Source organism: Canis aureus, chromosome 6 (assembly GCF_053574225.1).
Source record: "Canis aureus isolate CA01 chromosome 6, VMU_Caureus_v.1.0, whole genome shotgun sequence".
Classification (NCBI taxonomy): domain Eukaryota; kingdom Metazoa; phylum Chordata; class Mammalia; order Carnivora; family Canidae; genus Canis; species Canis aureus.
The window spans coordinates 64,256,309-64,276,854 of NC_135616.1; the positions used below are offsets into that span (position 1 = coordinate 64,256,309).

The 20,546-nt window shown below is 36.2% G+C and overlaps 1 protein-coding gene across 11 annotated transcripts in view; it reads right to left on the reverse strand.

Annotated features, from left to right (window-relative positions):
• The window catches only part of SMG7 (SMG7 nonsense mediated mRNA decay factor), a 93,334-nt gene that overhangs the window by 49,201 nt on the left and 23,587 nt on the right, over nucleotides 1–20,546 (reverse strand). For 8 of the 11 annotated variants that reach the window (XM_077901974.1, XM_077901975.1, XM_077901978.1 and 5 more), the window contains exon 2: nucleotides 9,173–9,311. The exons of the other annotated variants lie outside the window; for them this stretch is intronic. In XM_077901974.1, coding sequence (XP_077758100.1) covers nucleotides 9,173–9,288 — 116 coding nt within the window. In that variant the 5' untranslated portion in view covers nucleotides 9,289–9,311. The remainder of the gene's footprint in view (nucleotides 1–9,172; nucleotides 9,312–20,546) is intronic. 11 annotated transcript variants of the gene reach the window in all.

A 20,546-nucleotide genomic window follows, 5' to 3' on the forward strand; every position in this document is an offset into this window, starting at 1 on the left:
ATATCTGAAACTAAGAAAACAATCTATGTTAATTATACTGGAATTAAAATTTAAAACTTAAAAAAAAAAAAGGAAGAATGCCATATATCCTATCCTACCCAAGTCAAAACAACACAGCCCTCCAAAAATCAATTAATCAATCCTGCTGGAGCATTATTTATGAATCTTATACTGAGGAAAGCCTATGCTAATTATGCATCTTTACTAGACTCAACAACCGTTTTCATTCTGTCCCTCTGCTGCAAAGTTACAAAGAATATATTCTGCCTCCACATATTAGCTAAAAAATTCATACTCAAGTATACACAGATATCCTAGAATTATGTGCCTAAAGTTTGTTTTCTCATTCCAAGCAAGATTTGCTTATAAAAATGAACAAATATGATTTCAGTATGCTAACATCTGCCTAATGAGGATACCAACTTCTGTCAGAGATTTTATTGAACATTTAAGACAAACTATTTATAAATAATCTGCTTCTCCTATAGGCTGTTAGTAAGAGAAGATCATTTTAGTCTAATAATGTCTAATGTAAGTCTACTCAATTCTGTAGAAGGCTTCCACTGATAAAGATCAAAATTTTACTTTATATTTTTATATGCTATAATCTAAGAAAAACTGTAAAATTAAAAATTCAAGCACTAATGAAAGTACAAAAATGTCATAAAAGCTATCTCACATAAATGTTAAAGCATTTTGAAATTCTAGTTTTGTTTCCTTAGTATGACAGAAGTAGAGGTGTTCATTCTCTGCAGAGGTGTTCATTCTCTGCACTGTTTGTTCTTGCCTAGATTCTGAAAGACACATTAATGACGAAAATAATCTTGCTAAACCGAAGTGATGAAAAGATCGCTAAATGGAAAATATAACTTGAAGATATCTAGTATTTTTTTTAATTTAAAGATTTTATTTGTTTACTTATGAAAGATACAGAGTGAGGCAGAGACATAGGCAGAGGGAGAAGCAGCTCCCTGCATGGAGCCTGATGTGGGCCTCGATCCCAGGACCCTGGGATCACGACCTGAGCTAGACAGATGTTCGATCACTGAGCCACCCAGGCATCCCTTGAAGATATCAGTATTATTCCTCTCATATAAACAAGGAAACTGAAGCTCTGAAATAATTTATCCACAGTCACAAAGCAATTAGGTACAATTAAGTACAAACTTAGTTCTTTCTGACTCTAAAGTCCAGTCATTTCTACTTCTTTCAAATTAGAATAAAAAATTGTGACCTAAAAAGCTAACAGACTCTGTCAGCTAAACACTAACATTTAAGTCACCTAGCCTAAATTAAAAGATTTGTTCAAGTAGAAAATAAATTCTACCACAAGAAGTAAACTTCATATTCTAGTACAGTGGTCAGCCAATGAGTGAAATTCCTTCCTTCACTCTGAATCTATTTTCATAAATAAACTTTACTGGAACACAGTCAAGCCCATACATTTATGTACTGTCTATGGCTGCTTTTTGCTACAAGGGCAGAGCTAAGTAGTTGAGACAATGACCACATGGCCTACCAAGTCTCAAATATTTATAATTTGGCTCTTCCCGTAAAGTTTGCCTCTCCTGCTCTAGGGAGTACTTGATCAAAAAATGCAACGTAAAGGATATATAAAAGTTCCCAAACCAAAAAAACAAAAACAAACAAACAAACAAACAAACAAAAAGTTCCCAAACCAAACAGTTTTCACATAGGGGAACCATCAATAATAGTTTCCTCAGCTTAAAGATCTATTTTTATCAATGTAATCTTACCACAAAGAGAACCATATTAAAAAATATAGTTTCGTGTAACAAACAGTAAAGTTACTATGTATAAGCCATGCTATTTTTTTGATGGACTTAATCTATAAACTGTTTAAAACCGTACTAGGGTTATATACTATTATCTACTAACTCTTCCTTTTTCTTGCATACCAAAAATACCCATTTAGACAGGTGAGACAGTTAAACTGAGAATTATTATCTCACAGGAAGATGAATCCCTATCCCCCCCACTACACAATTTTATTTTCCTTTATTTTTTTCTTTTTGATAGCAGGGAGGGCAGAGGGAGAGAGAGTATCTTAAGTAGGCTACAAGCCCAGCACAGAGCCCGACATGTGGCTCTATCCCATGACACTGAGATCATGACCTGAGCTGAAGTCAAGAGGGAGATGCGTAACCAGCTGAGCCACTCAGGTGCCCCACAATTTTCTTTTAATAATACATAATATACAGGAAATCAAATCAATAGATATATGATCTTATAGAAACTGCTTTCATAAGGATTAGCATATAGTTGGCTATTTATTTTCTTTCAAAGAAAGAAAAGAAAGCTACTTTTCTTTCTACTACACTCAACTGATCTATTGGTTTTGTTAAAGACCAATAATGTTAAAGTTTAATCTTATAGTTTATAGCCAATATTTATATAAAGAGAGAGAGCTTTATTTTTTTAAGATTTTATTTATTCATGAGAGACACAGAAAGAGAGGCAGAGACACAGGCAGAGGGAGAAGAAGCAGTCTCCATGCAAGAAGCCTGATGTGGGACTCGATCCTGGGGATCCAGGATCACACCCTGAGCCAAAGGCAGATGCTCAACTGCTAAGCCACCCAGGCATCCTGAGAGAGAGCTTTTAATGTTTTCTCTTGGTAGAAGATTTTGGCCACATGAGTTCCTTTTAATTCTTACTTTAAGCTGAAGGAATTAATGAAAACAATGAATGAGCCAACAATTCAAAAATAAAAAATCATCATGCCTGCAATAATAAAATAGCACTACTGGGCAACTGGGGTGGCTTAGTGGTATGTGTCTGGCTTCTGTTCGGGTGGTGATCCCGCGGTTCTGGGATCAAGTCCCACTTTGGGCTCCCTGTAGGGAGCCTGCTTCTCCCTCTGCCAATGTTTCTGTCTGTCTCTCTGTGTCTCTCATGAATAAATCTTAAAAATAAAATAAAACAGCACTATTAACTAAAAGTTTTCAAGATATTAAATACATTTTGTCAGTTCTTAATAAAAGAAATTAAGCACTTCTATCAAGCAATTAAAAAAAAGAAAAAGTCATTAAAAGGCTGAATAAAATCTGAAACATTCAGTGATAATGCATTGAAAGCTGACAGTCTGAAACAATATTCTTGGAGACAACATGATCATCAAGATCTATAAATACATCCAATGTATTCTTATGCACTAGGTACTGAAATAGCCAATACTATATATAGCACTTACTACTGCCAGACACTGTTCTAAGGGCTTTATATAAATTAGTTAATCCATATTATGAACTATTATTACCCTCACTTTAAAGAAACTCACAGAAATAAAGGTTAAGTAACATGTCCTAGATTATCAAGTTAGTACGTAGTAAAGGTAGCATTTGAACTCCTCAGTTTAGTTCTAGAGGCTAACTCCTAACCATCACATCATAGTTCCTCTTATACAAGACAGCAAGAGAAAAAAATATGAAATGTTTGATAGTAATAGCCCACAGAACTAGGGCTTTCAATACTTAAAACATTTTACAATAATTTTCTGTAATGTCAGAGGAAAAAAAACCACTAAAATTAATGGTTATCTTCTTTAACAAATATCTTGATAATATGTAGCACTTACATAACAATACAAGGTAACATATATAGAGCAATCTTTCTTAAGAACACACATTAAGATTTGTGGCTTAAAATATATGACATCTCCAGGGCTGCCTGCGTGGCTCAGTTGGTTAAGCATCTGACTCCTGATTTCAGCTCAGGTCATGATCTCTGGGTCCTGGGACAGAGAGCCCTGCGTCAGGCTCCAAGCTCAGTAGAGTCTGCTTGAGATTCTCTCTGTCTCTCCCTCCCTCAGCCCATGCTCTCTCTAACATGAATAAATCTTAAATATAAATAAATACATAAAATAAAAGATAAATTCAAATCAGGGCCAGACACAGTAGAAGATTCCTTCTACCTGAACTTCCAAGTCTGTTTCTCCTATGAGCAGAACACAGGAAAATAAGCCAACATCTTCTAAACTCACAGTGAAGAAGGGTGAATCAGATTCTTTTGTTTTGGGAGGTGAGGCTAGAATTTTTTTAAAAAGATCTTTATTTATTTGAGAGAGAGAGCAGAGTGAGAGAGAGCACACAATTGGGGGTGGGGGGCGCAGAGTGGGAGAAGTAGGCTCCTCAATTGAGGAAGGAGCCTGACACCAGGCTCGATCTCAGAACCCTGGGATCATGACCTGAGCCAAAGGCAGATGCTTAACTGATTGAGCCACCTAGGTGCTCCTAGAATTTTTTTTTTAATTTAAATAAAAGTCATAAGCAGGTTTTATTTCAAATTAGTTTACTTATTTTCATAGAGTACTAAAGGGTATTTGGGATAGTAACAGTATTCATCAATTATAAATAAAATAACCTAATCATTATTATTTATGCAAAATAGCCAGATAATACACATGCAAGCACAGAAATACATAATCTATAGATCTCTAAGACATTACCAAGTCTCATGGTATTCATTTAAAAAATAAATAAATCATACTGCTCTATTCTTGAATTTCACATAGAAAAGAAAATCTAGGGAAGATGCTGCTCCTAAAGGAGTTTTTCTCAGTAACAAACAACAAAAGCACTAATTTGCTTTCTCTCTATGGCACTTCATAGTTTGTCATGAATTTTCAAGTCTCCTGACATCCCAAGATTCTATATTACATTTTCTATGGTTTCTATTATTTGAAAATGTGTATCTAGTTTTATTAAGGGCCAACCCTGGTCTGGAAATACCAAAAGTAAGAAGTAGTTATCATTCTACGCAGAGAAAATGGCACAATAATCAAAGCTAAGTCAGTAAAGGTGGGAGACTGGAACATAGAACATAAGGTAGAAAGCCAAAAGAGATGAGCTGGAGAACCAAGACAGACAGTAAACTGTGAGAGCCTGCATGACATGTTCAGGATCTCAGATTCTATCTTTTAAGTAATAGGAAATCAGTGCTGAGTTTTAAGCAGGAGCAGAGCATTGTCAGAATTTCATTTTTAAAAGATTACAATAATATGCACAAAAGATAGACTTTAAAAGGGCAAAACTGGAAGGGAGGAAGTAAAACTATAGATGCACAGAAAAAAATCTAGATTCAAGAAATACATGGAAGTAAAATCAGCGGAAGGAAAGACAAAGCAGAGAAAACAGTCCAAATCATTCCCAGTTTGTTAGCTTGGACAGCTGGGTATATGAGAAAATACAAGTGTTTAAGAAGGAACTTAGAGGAAGTATCAAGCACAGAGGAGTCATCAAGACTAGGGGTATAGTCTGGAATGCCCAGCACATTGATGGTAGTTAAAATCTTAAGTGAAAATGTAATTACCCAGATGGCAGAAGAGAGAAGCTAGCTTTCAATCTTCCTTTTTGTTTTTTGAATTTGACCATAGTTGAGACACAATGTTACATTAGTTTCAAGTGTACAACACAGTGAATCAACAATTCTATTTGTTATGCTATGATCACAAGTGTACCTACTATCACTATATAAAACTATTATAGTACCACTGACCATACTCCCTATGCTGTACCTTTTATTCCTATGACTTGTTCATTCCATTACTCAAAGCCTATTTCTCCTTCTCCCCTTTATCCATTTTGCCTGGCCCTTCATCCCCTTCTCTTCTGGCAACCATCAGTTTGTTCTATTTATATAGGTCTGATTCTGCTTTTTTGTTTATTTATTCGTTTTGTTTTTTTGGATTCCACATGTAAGTGAAATCATATGGTTCCTCAAAAAATTGAAAATAGAAATACCACATAATCCAATTCCTACTGGGTAGTTACCCAAAGAAAATTAAAACACTAATTTGAAAAGATATATGCATATGCACCCTTATATTTATTGCAACATTGTTTACAGTAACCAAGATATAGAAAGAACCCAAGAAGATGCAGCATGTATACACAATGGAGTACCACACAGCCATAAAAAAGAATGAGATCTTGCTGTTTGCAACAGGGATGGACCTAGAGGAGATTATGCCAAGTGATGTCAGACAGACCTATTTTTAAGGGGCACATAACTATAAGGACTGGGAAGTGAGCTGGATTTGATGAAATAAGGGTCAACAACAGCCCTGACAGGAAAGAGACAATGTCAAATTGCAGGGAGCTAGAGAACAAATACGAAAGAGAAGTTTAGAGGCACCTGGGTGGCTTAGCTGTTTAAGCGTCACACTCTTGATCTCAGCTTAGGTCATGATCTCAGGGTTGTGAGATTGAGCCCTGTATCACGCTCCATGCTGAGTGTGGAGCCTGCTTAAGATGCTCTCTCTCCCTCTGTCCCTCCCCCTGCTCTCTCTCTCTCAAAAAAAAAAAAAGAAAAAAAAAAAAAGAAGAACTACTTTAGGTCAATTAAAATGCTAGGTAGTGAGAAAAAAGGGAAGAATGCCATCACAAAGAGAAGTTTCTTTTTTATAATGGTAGACACTTAAACATGTTTAAAATGAAGAAATAAAGCTAGGAGAGTGAAATAGGCTGAAGACTTAAGAAAGTGAGAGCAAAATTGATAGAGCATGGTTCTGGAAGACATGGAAGTAAATGAGAATGTGATTAATAAACAGGAGACAAGAATGCTTTTGAAAAAGAGGCAGGATGAAACTGGAGGGAGATAACGTTAGATGGCAATGTGCTAAAAGAATCTGAGAGTAGTGTACAGTGAAGAGATACCAAGAGAATTCACAGCTACACTCACTGATTCACTTTTAGAGATACAATAGGAGATCAGATCACTGTCTGAACATATGAGGGAGATAAACTGAGGAGAATGGTGAATATCTGGGATAATTACAAAATGAATAGGAAAGGGAACTTCACCAAAGGCAAAAAAAAAATTGAAAAAAAGTTATGCAAGGTCATATGGATTAGACACTATGGAAAAAGTAATATGAAAAATAGCTAGCCTTAATGATGGCAGGTCCTACTTTTAAGGAACTCAAGATAAACTGGAAGATATAAAGACATATACGGATGATTTCAATACACTGTGGTTGAGTACAAGGATAAAGATATATGCTTACAGTTCAACTAGATAAAGAGAAGAGCTGGTGGGAATGCCGGAGAAGACCATGTTCAGGGCTGTATCCCTAATACCTAGAATAATACCTGGTATATGGTAGCTGTTCACTAAAATTTTGTTGAATTAGTGAACAGTGAAATATGCATCATACAAGAGGCAATTTTATGCAATGAAAAATTATAGAGAGTAAAAAAGACAGATTTGAATGTGGGTTTCCTACATATTAGCAATGCTACGCTGGAGCTTCTCTCCAAGAAACTTCAATTTCCTCATCTGTAAAACAAGGAAACAAACTCCCTTTCATGGGACACCTGGGTGGCTCAGTGGTTGAGCATCTGCCTTGGGCTCAGGGCGTGATCCCAGAGTTCTAGGATTGAGACCCACATCAGGCTCCCTGCAGGGAGCTGCTTCTCCCTCTGCCTGTATCTCTGCCTCTCTCTCTCATATGAATAAATAAAACCCTAAAAAAAAAGAAACAAAAAAACAAAAACTCCCTTTCAGAGTTGCTATAAGAAATAAACAAGAGAACCAGTAAGTTACACAAAAGAACCTAACTGAAAACTCCAAAAGGGAGGACTATAATCTGATTTTAACACCAATACCTTTGACCACCAAATTACTTTTGCTAATCCGGTTCCTGACATAGGATCCTTTCTGAAGCAGCACACAGGGTTGAAACAGACATTTCAAGATGGGAGTTAAAAATCCTGTCATCTACTACCATATAATGGACACTGGAAAGAGAAACTGTTTACATGTCATGATGACCATATTACTAGTATATACAGAAGATAAAACCAGAGGTAGATAATCAAAGTTGCAAAATAATTTGTAAGTTTCTTTTTTCCTTCTCTCCAAACATTAGTTTTGATTACATAACTTAAATACATTCTAAATATTCAACCTGATAACAGATTGAGCAAACTATAAAATATAGAAATGTTAATGATAATTGATTACAGACTCTGAACTCTTGTTAAGGATTAACTAATAGCCTCATATTAATAGCCTCATCCAACTCATAATAGAGTTGGATCATTTAGTATTTGCTAGGTTCTGTTTACATGCTTTCATATTTTACTAAATCTTTAATTCATGCAACAAATCTATCAGGTAAGTAGTAGGATCATCCCCATTTTGATGATGAGGAAACAGGGGCACAGAGTAGTTAAATAACTTGCCCAAAGTCACACAACTAGGAAATGGCAGAGCTTAGGTTCCACCTATAGTCTGGTTCCAGAGTTCTTGAGAAATGCATGGTAAAGCAAGTCTTTGGGAATGGCCTGACTATAGATATGTCATTATCATGCTATCAACTTCTAGAGCAACTATCACTTCTCATTTAAAAGCCACATGTCCAAGATCAGACACCTTCACACATTCTGTCATTACAACTGTCATTACAGCTGTTGTGACAACAGTTGCTAACTCACCAGGTGGTTAGAGAGGGCTTCACTAGCATGTAATCATATACCTATTTCTATAGGCATCTAGGAGGCCGGACTGCATCCATGGAGACAGAGAGAACTAAGTAAGAGCTGATGCTCCCTGCACTCAAAATGAATTGCTATATATGTTACCTAAAACATAAGAATTTTCATACTAAAGTATAATCTAGGGCCAGCCCCGGTGGCGCAGCGGTTTAGCGCCACCTGCAACCCAGGACGTGATCCTGGAGACCGGGGATCGAGTCCCACATCAGGCTCCCTGCATGGTGCCTGCTTGTCCCTCTGCCTGTGTCTCTGCCTCTCTCTCTCTCTAGCTGTGTCTCTATGAATAAATAGATAAAATCTTTAAAAAAATAAAAATAAAGTATAATCTCTAAGATGAATCACATGTCCCTATACTTATGAACAGAGACCTCATACATAAATATAAAAGTCTTAGATTTATGTTAGTAAATGTTTAAAAAATTTCCTTTGACTACAAGATACAAATGCTCATGACAAAGTAAACATATGTCAAAGTTCTCATGAAGCCATATAAAAAAAATAATCTTAGCACTCCCATCTCCCATCCTCACCAATATCCAATGCTCCACAAAGTCTCTAACTCTTCTATTAATGCTCATAAAATATGCATACTTTAACATACATCTCTAAAAGGAATACAAACATGTAAAAATCCCTTGTAATTTTTATCCTACCTAATATTACTTGATTTCAGATGCTCCTCTGATTTCAAGTTTCCGGTCCTCATCTGGGACTTATATGAAACGTTTTCTCCCACAATGACTATCTGCAAGAACATCCAATTTCTCATAAGGTAGAATGGCTTAAGACATTCTAGATAGAGGAGAGGAGGAAAATATGAGTTAACCCACAATAACAGAAAATTCCTTTGGAAAAAAAAATTAAATTATTTTCTCTTTATTTGAAATGATTTACTGTCACAGGCAAATGAAAAATACTTTTTTCTTTCTGTATTAAGTTTCTTAGAATACACATTTTAAAATACTATTTTGTATATTTCTAACATTCTAGTTTTAGATCAAAATGTTATCCAATCTCCTTCTCCCTCCAAAAGCTGAGTGATCTGTCTAAGACAAACAAATACCAGTTACCCAGCAGGGTTTTTGTAGTTCCAAGGTGAGAGTGCCCTGTAGAACACAGAAACAGATGGCTGGTCCAAACTAGACTGTTTACCAACAGAAAAACATGCAAAGCAATTAAACCACAATTATAGGTAGTATGAATGATGTTTAAATTCTAAGATCAGCTAAAAATGGCAGGTTTTTAGATTTTTGTTCACTCACTGAATAACTTAGTCATGTCTATGTACTAGATACAGTGTGAAGGACAGGGTATACAATGACTAACAAATATGGTCCCTGTCATGGATTAAAATCTAATGTGGACAGAGATCCTCAAGGAAGGAGGCGGCAATAAAGGGTAGTGGTTAAAAGCATGGGTGTGTGTGTGTCACACTCTCTGCATTTAATGGCAGGCTGGGAGTAAGTCAAGCCACAGAAAAACAGCAAAATATCTTAGTGCCATCAATTTAACTCAAAAATTTGAACAAAGTTAAGGAAATATTATTGGCTGCTGATAACTGCTTATGTTTACAATTATGTGGCAGATTCTGTGCTAAATATTCTATACACGTGATCTCAAAGAATGAGAGTATGTTATAGTTAAGTGCCTTATATTCAGACCGTGTGTTCAAACCAAGCTCTGCCACCAACTAGCTGTGTAACCTAAGGAAAATCACTTCTCTATGCACCCCAGTTTCGTTAAAAGTAAGGAGGAGATAAATGTACCTACCTCATCGAGATGTTTTGAGGATTAAATGAGGTAATAGAAATAAAGCACCTAGACTGTTCCTCTTTCAGTAAGCTCTCAAAAAATATTAGCTATTTTGTCATTGTTATCATCGTTATAGTTACTATTAGTCCTCCCAAATCCTAAAATATAAGTGCTATTATTCTCATTCTATAATTAGGAAATTGAAACTAAGAATGCACAGAATAAAAGACAAAGGTATTCCTAATATTTAACAATACAACATCACTCTTAAGAGAAAATTCAAACATGCAGGAGGTCTTATGTGTACTTTGTCTCCTTTGAAAGCATGTATTCAATCTCCAGTGACTTTAGATGATTTTGGTGGTAAAGACTGAGAAAATACCACATGCTAAAACCCAAGCTCCTTAGCAAACCATGTGAGGTCCCATAGCTCCCCACTTCATACTTTATGACCTAATAAAACTAAATTACTTTTAGTTCTTAGCTATTTTGTTCCTCAATATCTTTATTCATGCTCCTTCACTCAATATGGAATGCCCTCTTTCTTCCTTGTATGGTTAATCCCTTCTCTTATTTAAGACTAAGCAACTTCTGTATGAGGGCTTTGGCTTGACTAAGCACTCCCAATGCATCTTAATGCCCGCTTCTATCTCAGCACTCATAGACAGCATGATGATGATATTTTCTCCACTAGAGACTGTCCTGTGCAACTCTGTATATCTAGTGCCAACCATGCCTGCCAGACTAAAGTGTATCAAATAAATTTGTTATTTTGGACTGCATAGTCTCTCAAAAGGCCAAGACACTGAAAAATTCAGTTTCTCAAAACTGACAATAGTCTTAAAAGTCTTCCAGGAAAACAATTTCAAAGGATTTTTATCTGATAACCAAGAATAACATACTTCCGTCTAAATTCAGAAAAGCTGCCATTTTATACAGTTAGAGAAGTCCATGATCATTTACTTGGCTGTCTAAAATTCAGATTGTTTTCTGCACATCGGGATCTATATATACAGTATACTACATACTTTTCCAGAAATACAATCTGAGGGGTATCTGGGTGGCTCAGTTGGTTGAGCATCTAACTATATCGGTTCAGGTCACAATCTCAAGGTCATGGGATCAAGCCCAGAGTCAAGCTCTGTGCTCAGTGGGGAGTCTGCTAGTCCCCTCTGCCCCTCCTCCCACTTCAGTGGGTGTGCACTCTCTTTCTCAAATAAATAAAATCTTAAAAAAAAGAAATACAAAATCTGAAACCTCAACAGAACATGGATAAATTCAATAACCCAAGTGAGTGAAACAAGAAATTTAGATTTAAGCCACAAACAATTGGAAGGTTATTTCCCCTCATTTCAATTTTCACATTTTACATTCAATTTTTACAATGGTTTTCAACTCTTCTGAACACAGTGGCTTTGGAGAAAAAAAAAATGCATTATATATAACAACTCTGTACCTTCTGAAAATAAAATACAAGCTGATATTAAACTGTCTATTTAATACACTAAATATAAAAACTAAATGCCTTGAAGGTTAAAAAAAGAAAAATAAAGGAAGCCATCTTTTAAAAAGATCGATTGATTGATTGATTTTAGAGAGAGAGAGTGCGCACACACACGAGTGGAAAAGGCAGAGGGAGAGGGAGAGGGAGACAGAATTTCAAGCAGACTCAGCCCTAATCACAGAACCCAAAGCCGGGGCTTGATCTCACAGCCTGAGCTAAAACCAACTGTAAGGACACTCAACCGACTGTGACACCCAGGTGCCCCAAAAGAAAAGCAATTTTTAATAAAATTTGCATCTGAATATATAAATGACTGGTTAAGACTACTTTGAAGACATAATGAAGTAAATGCTTACAAATACTTATAATGGTAATGGTTAAGAGAATTCCAAAGACCGAAAGATGAAAACCAAACTATGAGTAGACACTAGAATTAAAATAAATATTAATAACAGACCAGATTTATTGGAAATGGCAAAAAGAGAAAAAAAGGACATAAGGGCAACATGACAAGACAAAGCACAGAGGTGATTTGAAGAAAACAAGTATATGACTACATGCTTTGATAGCTGACATGGAACAAAAATTAGATTTAAAAAGAGCAAACAGCCTTTAATAAAGCACCACATAAATTAAGGTGAAGCAAAGTAAAGTACTACTTTCCAACATAGGGTAGGGGGATAATATGCAAAATGGATGTTAATTAACTCCAACAGCTAGCAACAAGACAGTGTCTGACTTACCTAAATAAAAGAATCTATAAATTATTATAGTACATATAGTACTCTCTACTTCTAGGTGGTCTTCTGATTGAAGAAAGAAGTTGTATACTAAAATCAAATAATTTAACAAATGAAACTGGATCCTGATCATGGAGGGCATATGGAAGATTATTATATTAATGGCCCCTAAAGAATCACACACCACCAGGCATATGCACCCTCATTAATTCTCTTTACACATCGATCCTGGGTTAGCCAAATGTGACACAAACAGGTTTGATAAGCACTTGTGCATTTGAGCCTGCCTTTTGCCAAGGCCATCATCATGTTATAAAGCTAAGGAGGACAGACTACTTGGAAAAAAAGAGACCCAGTGTTCCCAACTATCACAGTCATCTCAGTTGAGGGTCCAGACATTTCAGTGAGGTTGTCTTAGACCATTCAGGTCAAGCTGAGCCACTGGCTGACTGAGTCATCCAACTTGACCTAAATGGTCTGAGACATGGGAAACCTTTCGAGATTCTGAGCAAAGAAGTGACATGATCTAACCTAGATCTTAACAGGTTCCACCTGGCTGCTATATTGAGAATTAACGGCTTGGACCAGTAGGCAGCAATAGAGATGGCTGTCACCAGACTCTGACCAACAGCATTTGTTGAGTGAAGAAAAAAAAAGAGAGAGATAAAATTTAAAAATGATTCCTGGTCAGCTAGAACAGTGGATTTGCCATTTACTAACAAAAGGAAGATAATAAGGAGATATATGGAGAAGAATCCATTTTGGGACAACATGGTATTATATAAGCTCTTGCTATTATTTTTTATAACAATGGTAACTTTGAGATTATTATACATCCAATGGAATGAACGGATAGGTAGTTAGTCTGGGGTTTAAAGGAAAGGTATGGACTACAGATATTCAGTCATCAGCATATAGACATACTTAGTTTTATTGTGTTCTGCTTTATTGTGCTTCATAAATAGTGTGGGGTTTGTTTGTTTGTTTTTTTACAAATAGAAGGTCTGTGGCAACCCTGCATCAGGCAAGTCTATTGGTATCATTTTTCCAACAGCATTTGCTCACTTCGTGTCTCTGTGTCACATTTTGGAAATCCCTGTAATATTTCAAACTTTTTCATTATTACTATAATTGTCATGATGTTCTGTGATCAGTGATCTTTGATGTTATTATTGCAATTGTTTGGGGGCACCACAAACCATTCCCATACAAAACAGTGAAATTTATCAATAAATGTTGTATGTGTTCTGATTGCTCCACCAAGTGGCCACTCTCCCTCTCCTTGGGCCTCCCTATTCCCTCAGACACAGTACTGAAATCAGGCCAATTAATAACTCTACAATGCCCTCTAAGTGTTCAAGTGAAAAGACTCACATGTCTCTTGACTTAAATCAAAAGCTCAGGAATGATTAAGCTTAGTGAGGAAGACATGTTGAAAAACAAGATAGGCTGCAAAGCAAGGCCTCTTGCACAAAGCAGCCAACTTGTATACTTAAAGAAAAAAGTTCTTGAAGGAAATGAAAAAGCACTACTCCAGTGAACACACAAAAAATAAAGCAAAAGAGCCTTAATGCTGATGTGGAGAAAATCTGAGTGGTCTAAATATATCAAACTAGCCACAACCTTCCCTTAAGGTAAAGCCTAATCCAGAGGAAGGCCTTAACTCTCTTCAATTCTATAAAGGCTGATGATAGAGGTGAGGAAGTTGCAGAAGGAAATTTGAAAGCTAGCAGAGGTTGGTTCAAGAGGTTTAAGGAGAGAAACCATCTCCGTAACAGAGAAGTACAAGGTGAAACAGCAGATACTGAAATAGAAGCTGTACCAAGTTATCCAGAAGATCTAGCTAAGATAATTCGTGAAGGTGGCTAAACAACAGACTTTCCATGCAGACAAACAGTCTTATATTGGAAGAAGATGCCATCTAGGACTTTCATAGCTAGAGAGGAGAAGTTAATGCCTGGCTTCAAAACTTAAAAGGACAGGCTGACTCTCTTGTTAAGGGATAGCTGGTGACTTTAAGTTAAAGCCAATGCTCTTTTTCCATTCCAAAAACCCTAGGGCCATTAAGAACTATACTAAATCTACTCTGCCTATATGCTCTATTAATGGAACACCAAAGCCTGGATGACAGCACATCTGTTTACAACATGGTTTACTGATATTTTAAATCCACTGTTGAGACCCACCACTCAGAAAGAAAGATTCCTCTCTAAATATTACTGCTCACTAATAATGCACCTGGTCACCCAAGAACTCCAATGGAGGTGGACAAGATTAATGTTGTTTTCATGCCTGCTGACACAACATCTGTTCTGCAGCCCATGGACCAAAGACTTTGTATTTAAAAATATATTTCAGGGCATCCCAGTGGCTCAGCGGTTTAGCGTCCCCTTCAGCCCAGGGCGTGATACTGGAGACCCGGGATGGAGTCCCATGTCAGGCTCCCTGCATGGAGCCTGCTTCTCCCTCTGCCTGTGTCTCTGCCCCCCCCACCCCCCTCCCCCGTATGTGTGTGTGTGTCTTTCATGAATAAATAAAATCTTTAAAAAATAAAAATTAATTAATTAATTATTTCATAAGGCTACATACAACTGCCATAGATAGAAATTCCTCTGAAGGATTTGGGCAAAGTCAACTGAAAACCTTCTGGAAAGCATTCTCAATTCTAGATGTCATTAAAGACACTCAAGATTGATATGAGAAGGTCAAACTATCAACATTAACAGCAATTTGGAAGAAGTTGATTCCAACTCTCATGGATGACTTTGAGGAGCTCAAGACTTCAGAGGAAGAAGTAACTGCAGATGTGGTGGAAAGAGAGAGAACAAGAATTAGAAGTAGAGCCTGAAGATAATGAGTGAATGGCTACGATCCAATGATAAAACTTCAATAAATGAGGAGGAGTTGCTTTTTATGGACAAGCAAAGAAAGTAGTTTCTTGAGATGTGAAGATGCTACTCTTGATAAAGGTGCTGAGAATACTGTTGAAGACTGAGAAGACTGTTGAAATGACAACAAAGGATTTAGAATATTACATAAACTTAGCAGATAAAGCAATGACCAGGTTTGAGAAAGCTGACTCCAATTTTGGAAGAAGTTCTACCGTAGACAAAATATCATCAAACAGCATCACATGGCACAGAGGAATCATTTGGAAATCATTTGGAAAGGAAGAGTCAGTTGATGTGGCAAACTTCACTGTCTTATTTTTAAAAATTGCCAACCTCAACCATCAGCAATCACCACCCTAATCAGTCAGCATCCATCAACATCAAGGAAAGATACTCTACTAGCCAAAAACTTACAACTCACTGAAAGCTCAGATGATGGTTAGCATTTTTTAGCAATAAAGTATTTTTTAATTAAGGTGTACACATTGGCTTTTTAGACATAATGCTATTGCATACTTAACAAACTATAGTGTAGTGTAACTTTTATATGCACTAGGAAACAAAAATTCATTTGACTTGCTTTATTACAATATTCACTTTATTGTGGTGGTCTGGAACTGAACCTACAGCACCTCTGAGGTGTGTCTGAGAGACCAAAACTGAGACAGGAACAGTAAACAGACTGAGAACTAACAGCCCGAGAGTCAGGAAGAAAATTTTTTCACTTGTTTAAGATTTTATTTTTAAGGGGCACCTGGGTGGCTCAGTGGTTGAGCATCTGCCTTCAGCTCAGGTCCTGGTCCCAGGGCCCTGGGATCAAGTCCTGCATTGGGTTCCCTACCGGGAGCCACCTTTTCCCTCTGCGTATGTCTCTGCCTTTCTCTGTGTCTCTCATGAATAAATAAATAAAATCTTAAAAAAAAAAATGTACTTTTAAGTAATCTGTACACCCAATGTAGGGCTCAAACTGAGATCAAGAGTCACAGGCTTAAAAAAAAAAAAAAAAAAAGAGTCACATGCTTTACAGACTCAGTCAGCCAGGTGCTCTAGAAGGAAAATTTGTTGAATGTGGTATTCTAGAAGCCAAATGAAGAAAGAGCTTCAAGAAGAGAAACAGAAGCCATGCTGCTGATGCATGAGGTAAAATGAGGCCTAAGAACTGACTATTTGACTTAGTAATGTGGAAACCACTGAGGATCTTAACAATTTTGGCAGAGAAGTAGAGGCATAAGCCCATGGTTTGCCTTCCATAGAAAATAGAAAAGAAACTAAGACTAAAACTGAGTTTTGACATCTTTATCAAGGAAAAAGAGGCAGCAGCTGGAGGGATATATGAGAGTCAAAAGAATTTTTAAGATGGGATACGTAAAATGTTTGTTATGGGCTGGAATGGGATAAGCATGGGAAAGATACAAGGGAGAAAAACAAAAGGATGAAGAGTCTCATGAATGCCACAGGGGCTTGTTTAAATAGTGCACATTTAAATCAAGGACAAAAAGTCCTTGAATGAAAGAATAAAATTTAAAGTGAATATATAAAGAAAAAAAGTCAACTAATAATTATTGGGAACCTACAAAATAGCAAGTGAATCACATAAACTATTCTCAAATTTTTTTTTAAAAAAACGATTTTTTATTTTATTTATTCATGAGAGACACAGGGGGAGAGAGGCACAGACACAGGCAGAGGGAGAATCAGGCTCCATGCAGGGAGCTCGATGTGGGACTCGATCCCAGGACTCCAGGATCACGCCCGAGCCGAAGGCACATGCCCAGTTGCTGAGCCACCCAGGCATCCCTCAATTTAATTCTCATAGCAATCTGTGATAAGTACTATATAACTACTATTTTTCTTTCCTTTTTTTTTTTTCTTTTAGCGTGAGCATGGTGTGGAGGGGAACAGGAGGGGAGAGGCATGGAGAAATGGAGAAAGAATCCTAAGCAGGCTCCACACCCAGTGTGGTACCCAACCCAGGGACTGATCTCTTGACCCTAGGATCATGACCTGAGCCAAAAACAAGAGTCAGATGCTTGGGGCACCTGGGTGGCTTAGTGGTTGAGTGGTTGCCTTCAGCTCAGGTCATGATACCAGGGTCTGGGGATCAAGTTCTGCATCGAGCTCCCCATGGGAAGCCTGCTTCTCCTTCTGGCCATGTCTCTACCTCTCTTGCAGTGGCTCTCATGAATAAACAAATAAAATCTTTAAAAAAAAAAAGTCAGGTGCTTAACTGACTGAGCCACTCAGGCGCCCCTATTTTTCCAATTTATAAAGCTCAGAGATTTTAGGAAACTTGCTCAAGATCACAAAGATAGTATGTGCTAGGACTAGGATTCAAATCCAAGAATATAAGAATTTCAGAACCTAACCTTCTATTCATTATTCAATGATTCATGACAGACTTCAATTTTTAACAATTCACATATTCAAAGCTAAACTGTGAATATTTTATTGCTTACAATTTATTCTGAGTTTGCCTTTTTTTTTTTTTTTTTTTTTGAGTTTGCCTTTTTAACAACCTAAGACCCACCCAGATCTTTTCCCTTAAACCTAAAAAACTCTTCTTCAGGAAATGTTCCTGGTTTTAGTCTCTAGTATAGGTTCTGTCCCAGGAGGTCTCTCTAGCTATTCTCTCTACTCTCTTCCTCATCAAAATGAAACCAAAAATTCCGATTTTAAGAAAATTCTGATTAATAAGACAACTTCCAGGTAAGACAGGTTTACTATATTTTCTTGCAGGAATTATACAGAAGAAATTAATGCACAAACTTCAGTGGCAACAGCAGAATGTTCCTGAGAGTGACTCTAAGTCATCACTGCTAATAATATTCCCTATGGCTTAGGACTCAAGTTACTCATAGAAGTTCCTGAATAGATGATTGAGAAAGAGGAAAGGACATCTTTGTGGACAAATCTTCACTCTATACAAGTTTTATGTTAGATATAACATATAAAGATCAAACAATTTTATTATACTCTCCCATCCTGCTCCTCTAAAATGTTAAAAGCAAAGATATGGCCTGGCCTGTTATTCCAACATTACTCTAAATCCAGTTTTTAAGTTCTTTGCCCAACAAGAAAAAAATATATACCCTCCTCATTTGCTAAATGTATAGTAACATTTACCACTCTGTACCATGTTAACAAAATCAAATTACTGGTTCACTGGGCAACAGACTCCAAGAAGTTAAGAGTTCATATCAAACCTGGCTCATATCAACTCTATAAAAAATATCTGAAGAAATGACAGAATATTTTTCAAATCTGATGAAAGTTATAAACCCACAGATCTAAGAAGCTCAATAAACCTTGCTCATTTAAACAGAAAAGAAAACCATATTAAGGCACTGTAATCAAATGGTTGAAAACAAAAGAAAGAAATAAAGAAAAGGAGAAATAAAGATAGGGAGAAATAAAGATATACCAATGCCAAATTCTTCTCAGAAAAAAATGTAAGCCAGAAGATAATGGAATAATATCTTTAAAATATTGGAAGAGAGAGGAGAAGCCCAAGCCCTGTCAAACCTATAATTATACATCCAGCAAAAATATACTTTAAAATTGAAGGTGAAATAAGGACATTTTCAGAAACACAGAAACTGAGGAAACGTGATGCCAGCAGATCAATACATAAGGAATATTTTAAAAAAGGAAGTTCTTTGAGGCTGGTAAAAAAAATGATACCACACAGAAACCTGGAACTACACAAAGAGATAAAGAATGCCAGAAATAAAAAATATGTAAGTAAATATAAAATAATTTTTCCCCTTGTTTTTAAATCTCCTTAAAACTTAATGGACTTTTAAACAAAAATAACATTTAGTCTAGGGTTTAAAACAAAAAAAGGAAAAAAAGGGAGAGATGCCTAGGTAGCTCACTTGGAAAAGTATGCCACTCTTGATATCAGGGTCAGGAGTTCAAGCCCCAAAATGGGTATAGAGATTACTCAAAAAAAAAAAAAAAAAAAAAAAAAAAAAAAATTAAATGAACTCACCTATTTGGAAATGAATGTTTTTTTAATGATCATGGGCAAAAGAAGAAATCACAAAGGAAATGGGAAAATATTTTAAACTGAATGAAAATGGAAACACATAATGTGTAGGATGCAATGAAGGCAGTGCTCAGCTCTTTATAGCTTTAAATGCTCACATGAAAATAAAAACAGTCTAAGTATTAATCTAAGCATCTATCTTAAGCCATAAAAAAGAGAATAATGAAAAGTAGAAAACAAAAACATATAAAACAAATAAAAGCTAACTTTAAAAAGATCAATATAATTCTCCCCAAACTGATCTATAGTTAGAATATAATTCCAATCAAAACCCTAGCAGGCTGTTTTTGGTAGAAACTGACAGGCTGATTTTAAAATGTACCTGGAAATAGAAGAACCTAGAATAACCAAAACAATGTTCAAAAAGAATAAACTTGGGAGACCTTACACTACCTATTTCAAAATTTACTTTAGTGTGGTAATAATCAAAGCAGTACAGTTTTGGTCTAAGAATAGACATAAAGATCAGTGGAACAGAACAGAGTATAGAAACCAACTCATCTACTCATGCATGTAGATACATGTGTATGAATGTATCTGTGTGTACAGCTGAATGATGTTTAACCTAAGTGTCAAGGCAATGTAATGGGGGGAAATGTTTTTAATCGTAGTGCTGGAATGACTGGAGATAAAAGCTTAAACTGGAAAAAATGAACCTCAAATAATACACCACAGCACACACAAAAATTAATTCAAATGAATCAGAGACCTAAATCTGTAAAATTTCTAGGAGAAAATTTTTACTGCCCCAGGCCAAATAAAGAATTCCATAAAGGCAAGATTCAATAAAAGAAAAAGTAAACTGATAAATTAGATTAAAATTTAAAACTCCTACTCCTCAAAATAATTAAGAAAGTGCAAAGGAAAGCCAGACTGGGATACTTGTGTCTGTACACAAAGGATTTACATTTAAAAAATAGAAAGAAAACTCAATAAAGTAATCCAATTTTTAAAATGGGCTAATTATTTAAACACTGTAAAAGAAGATACACAAATGGTCCATAAGCACATGAAAAGCAGCTCAACATCTTCAGTCACCTGGAAAATGTAAATCTACAATAAAATACCACTTCATACTCACTGGAATGATGA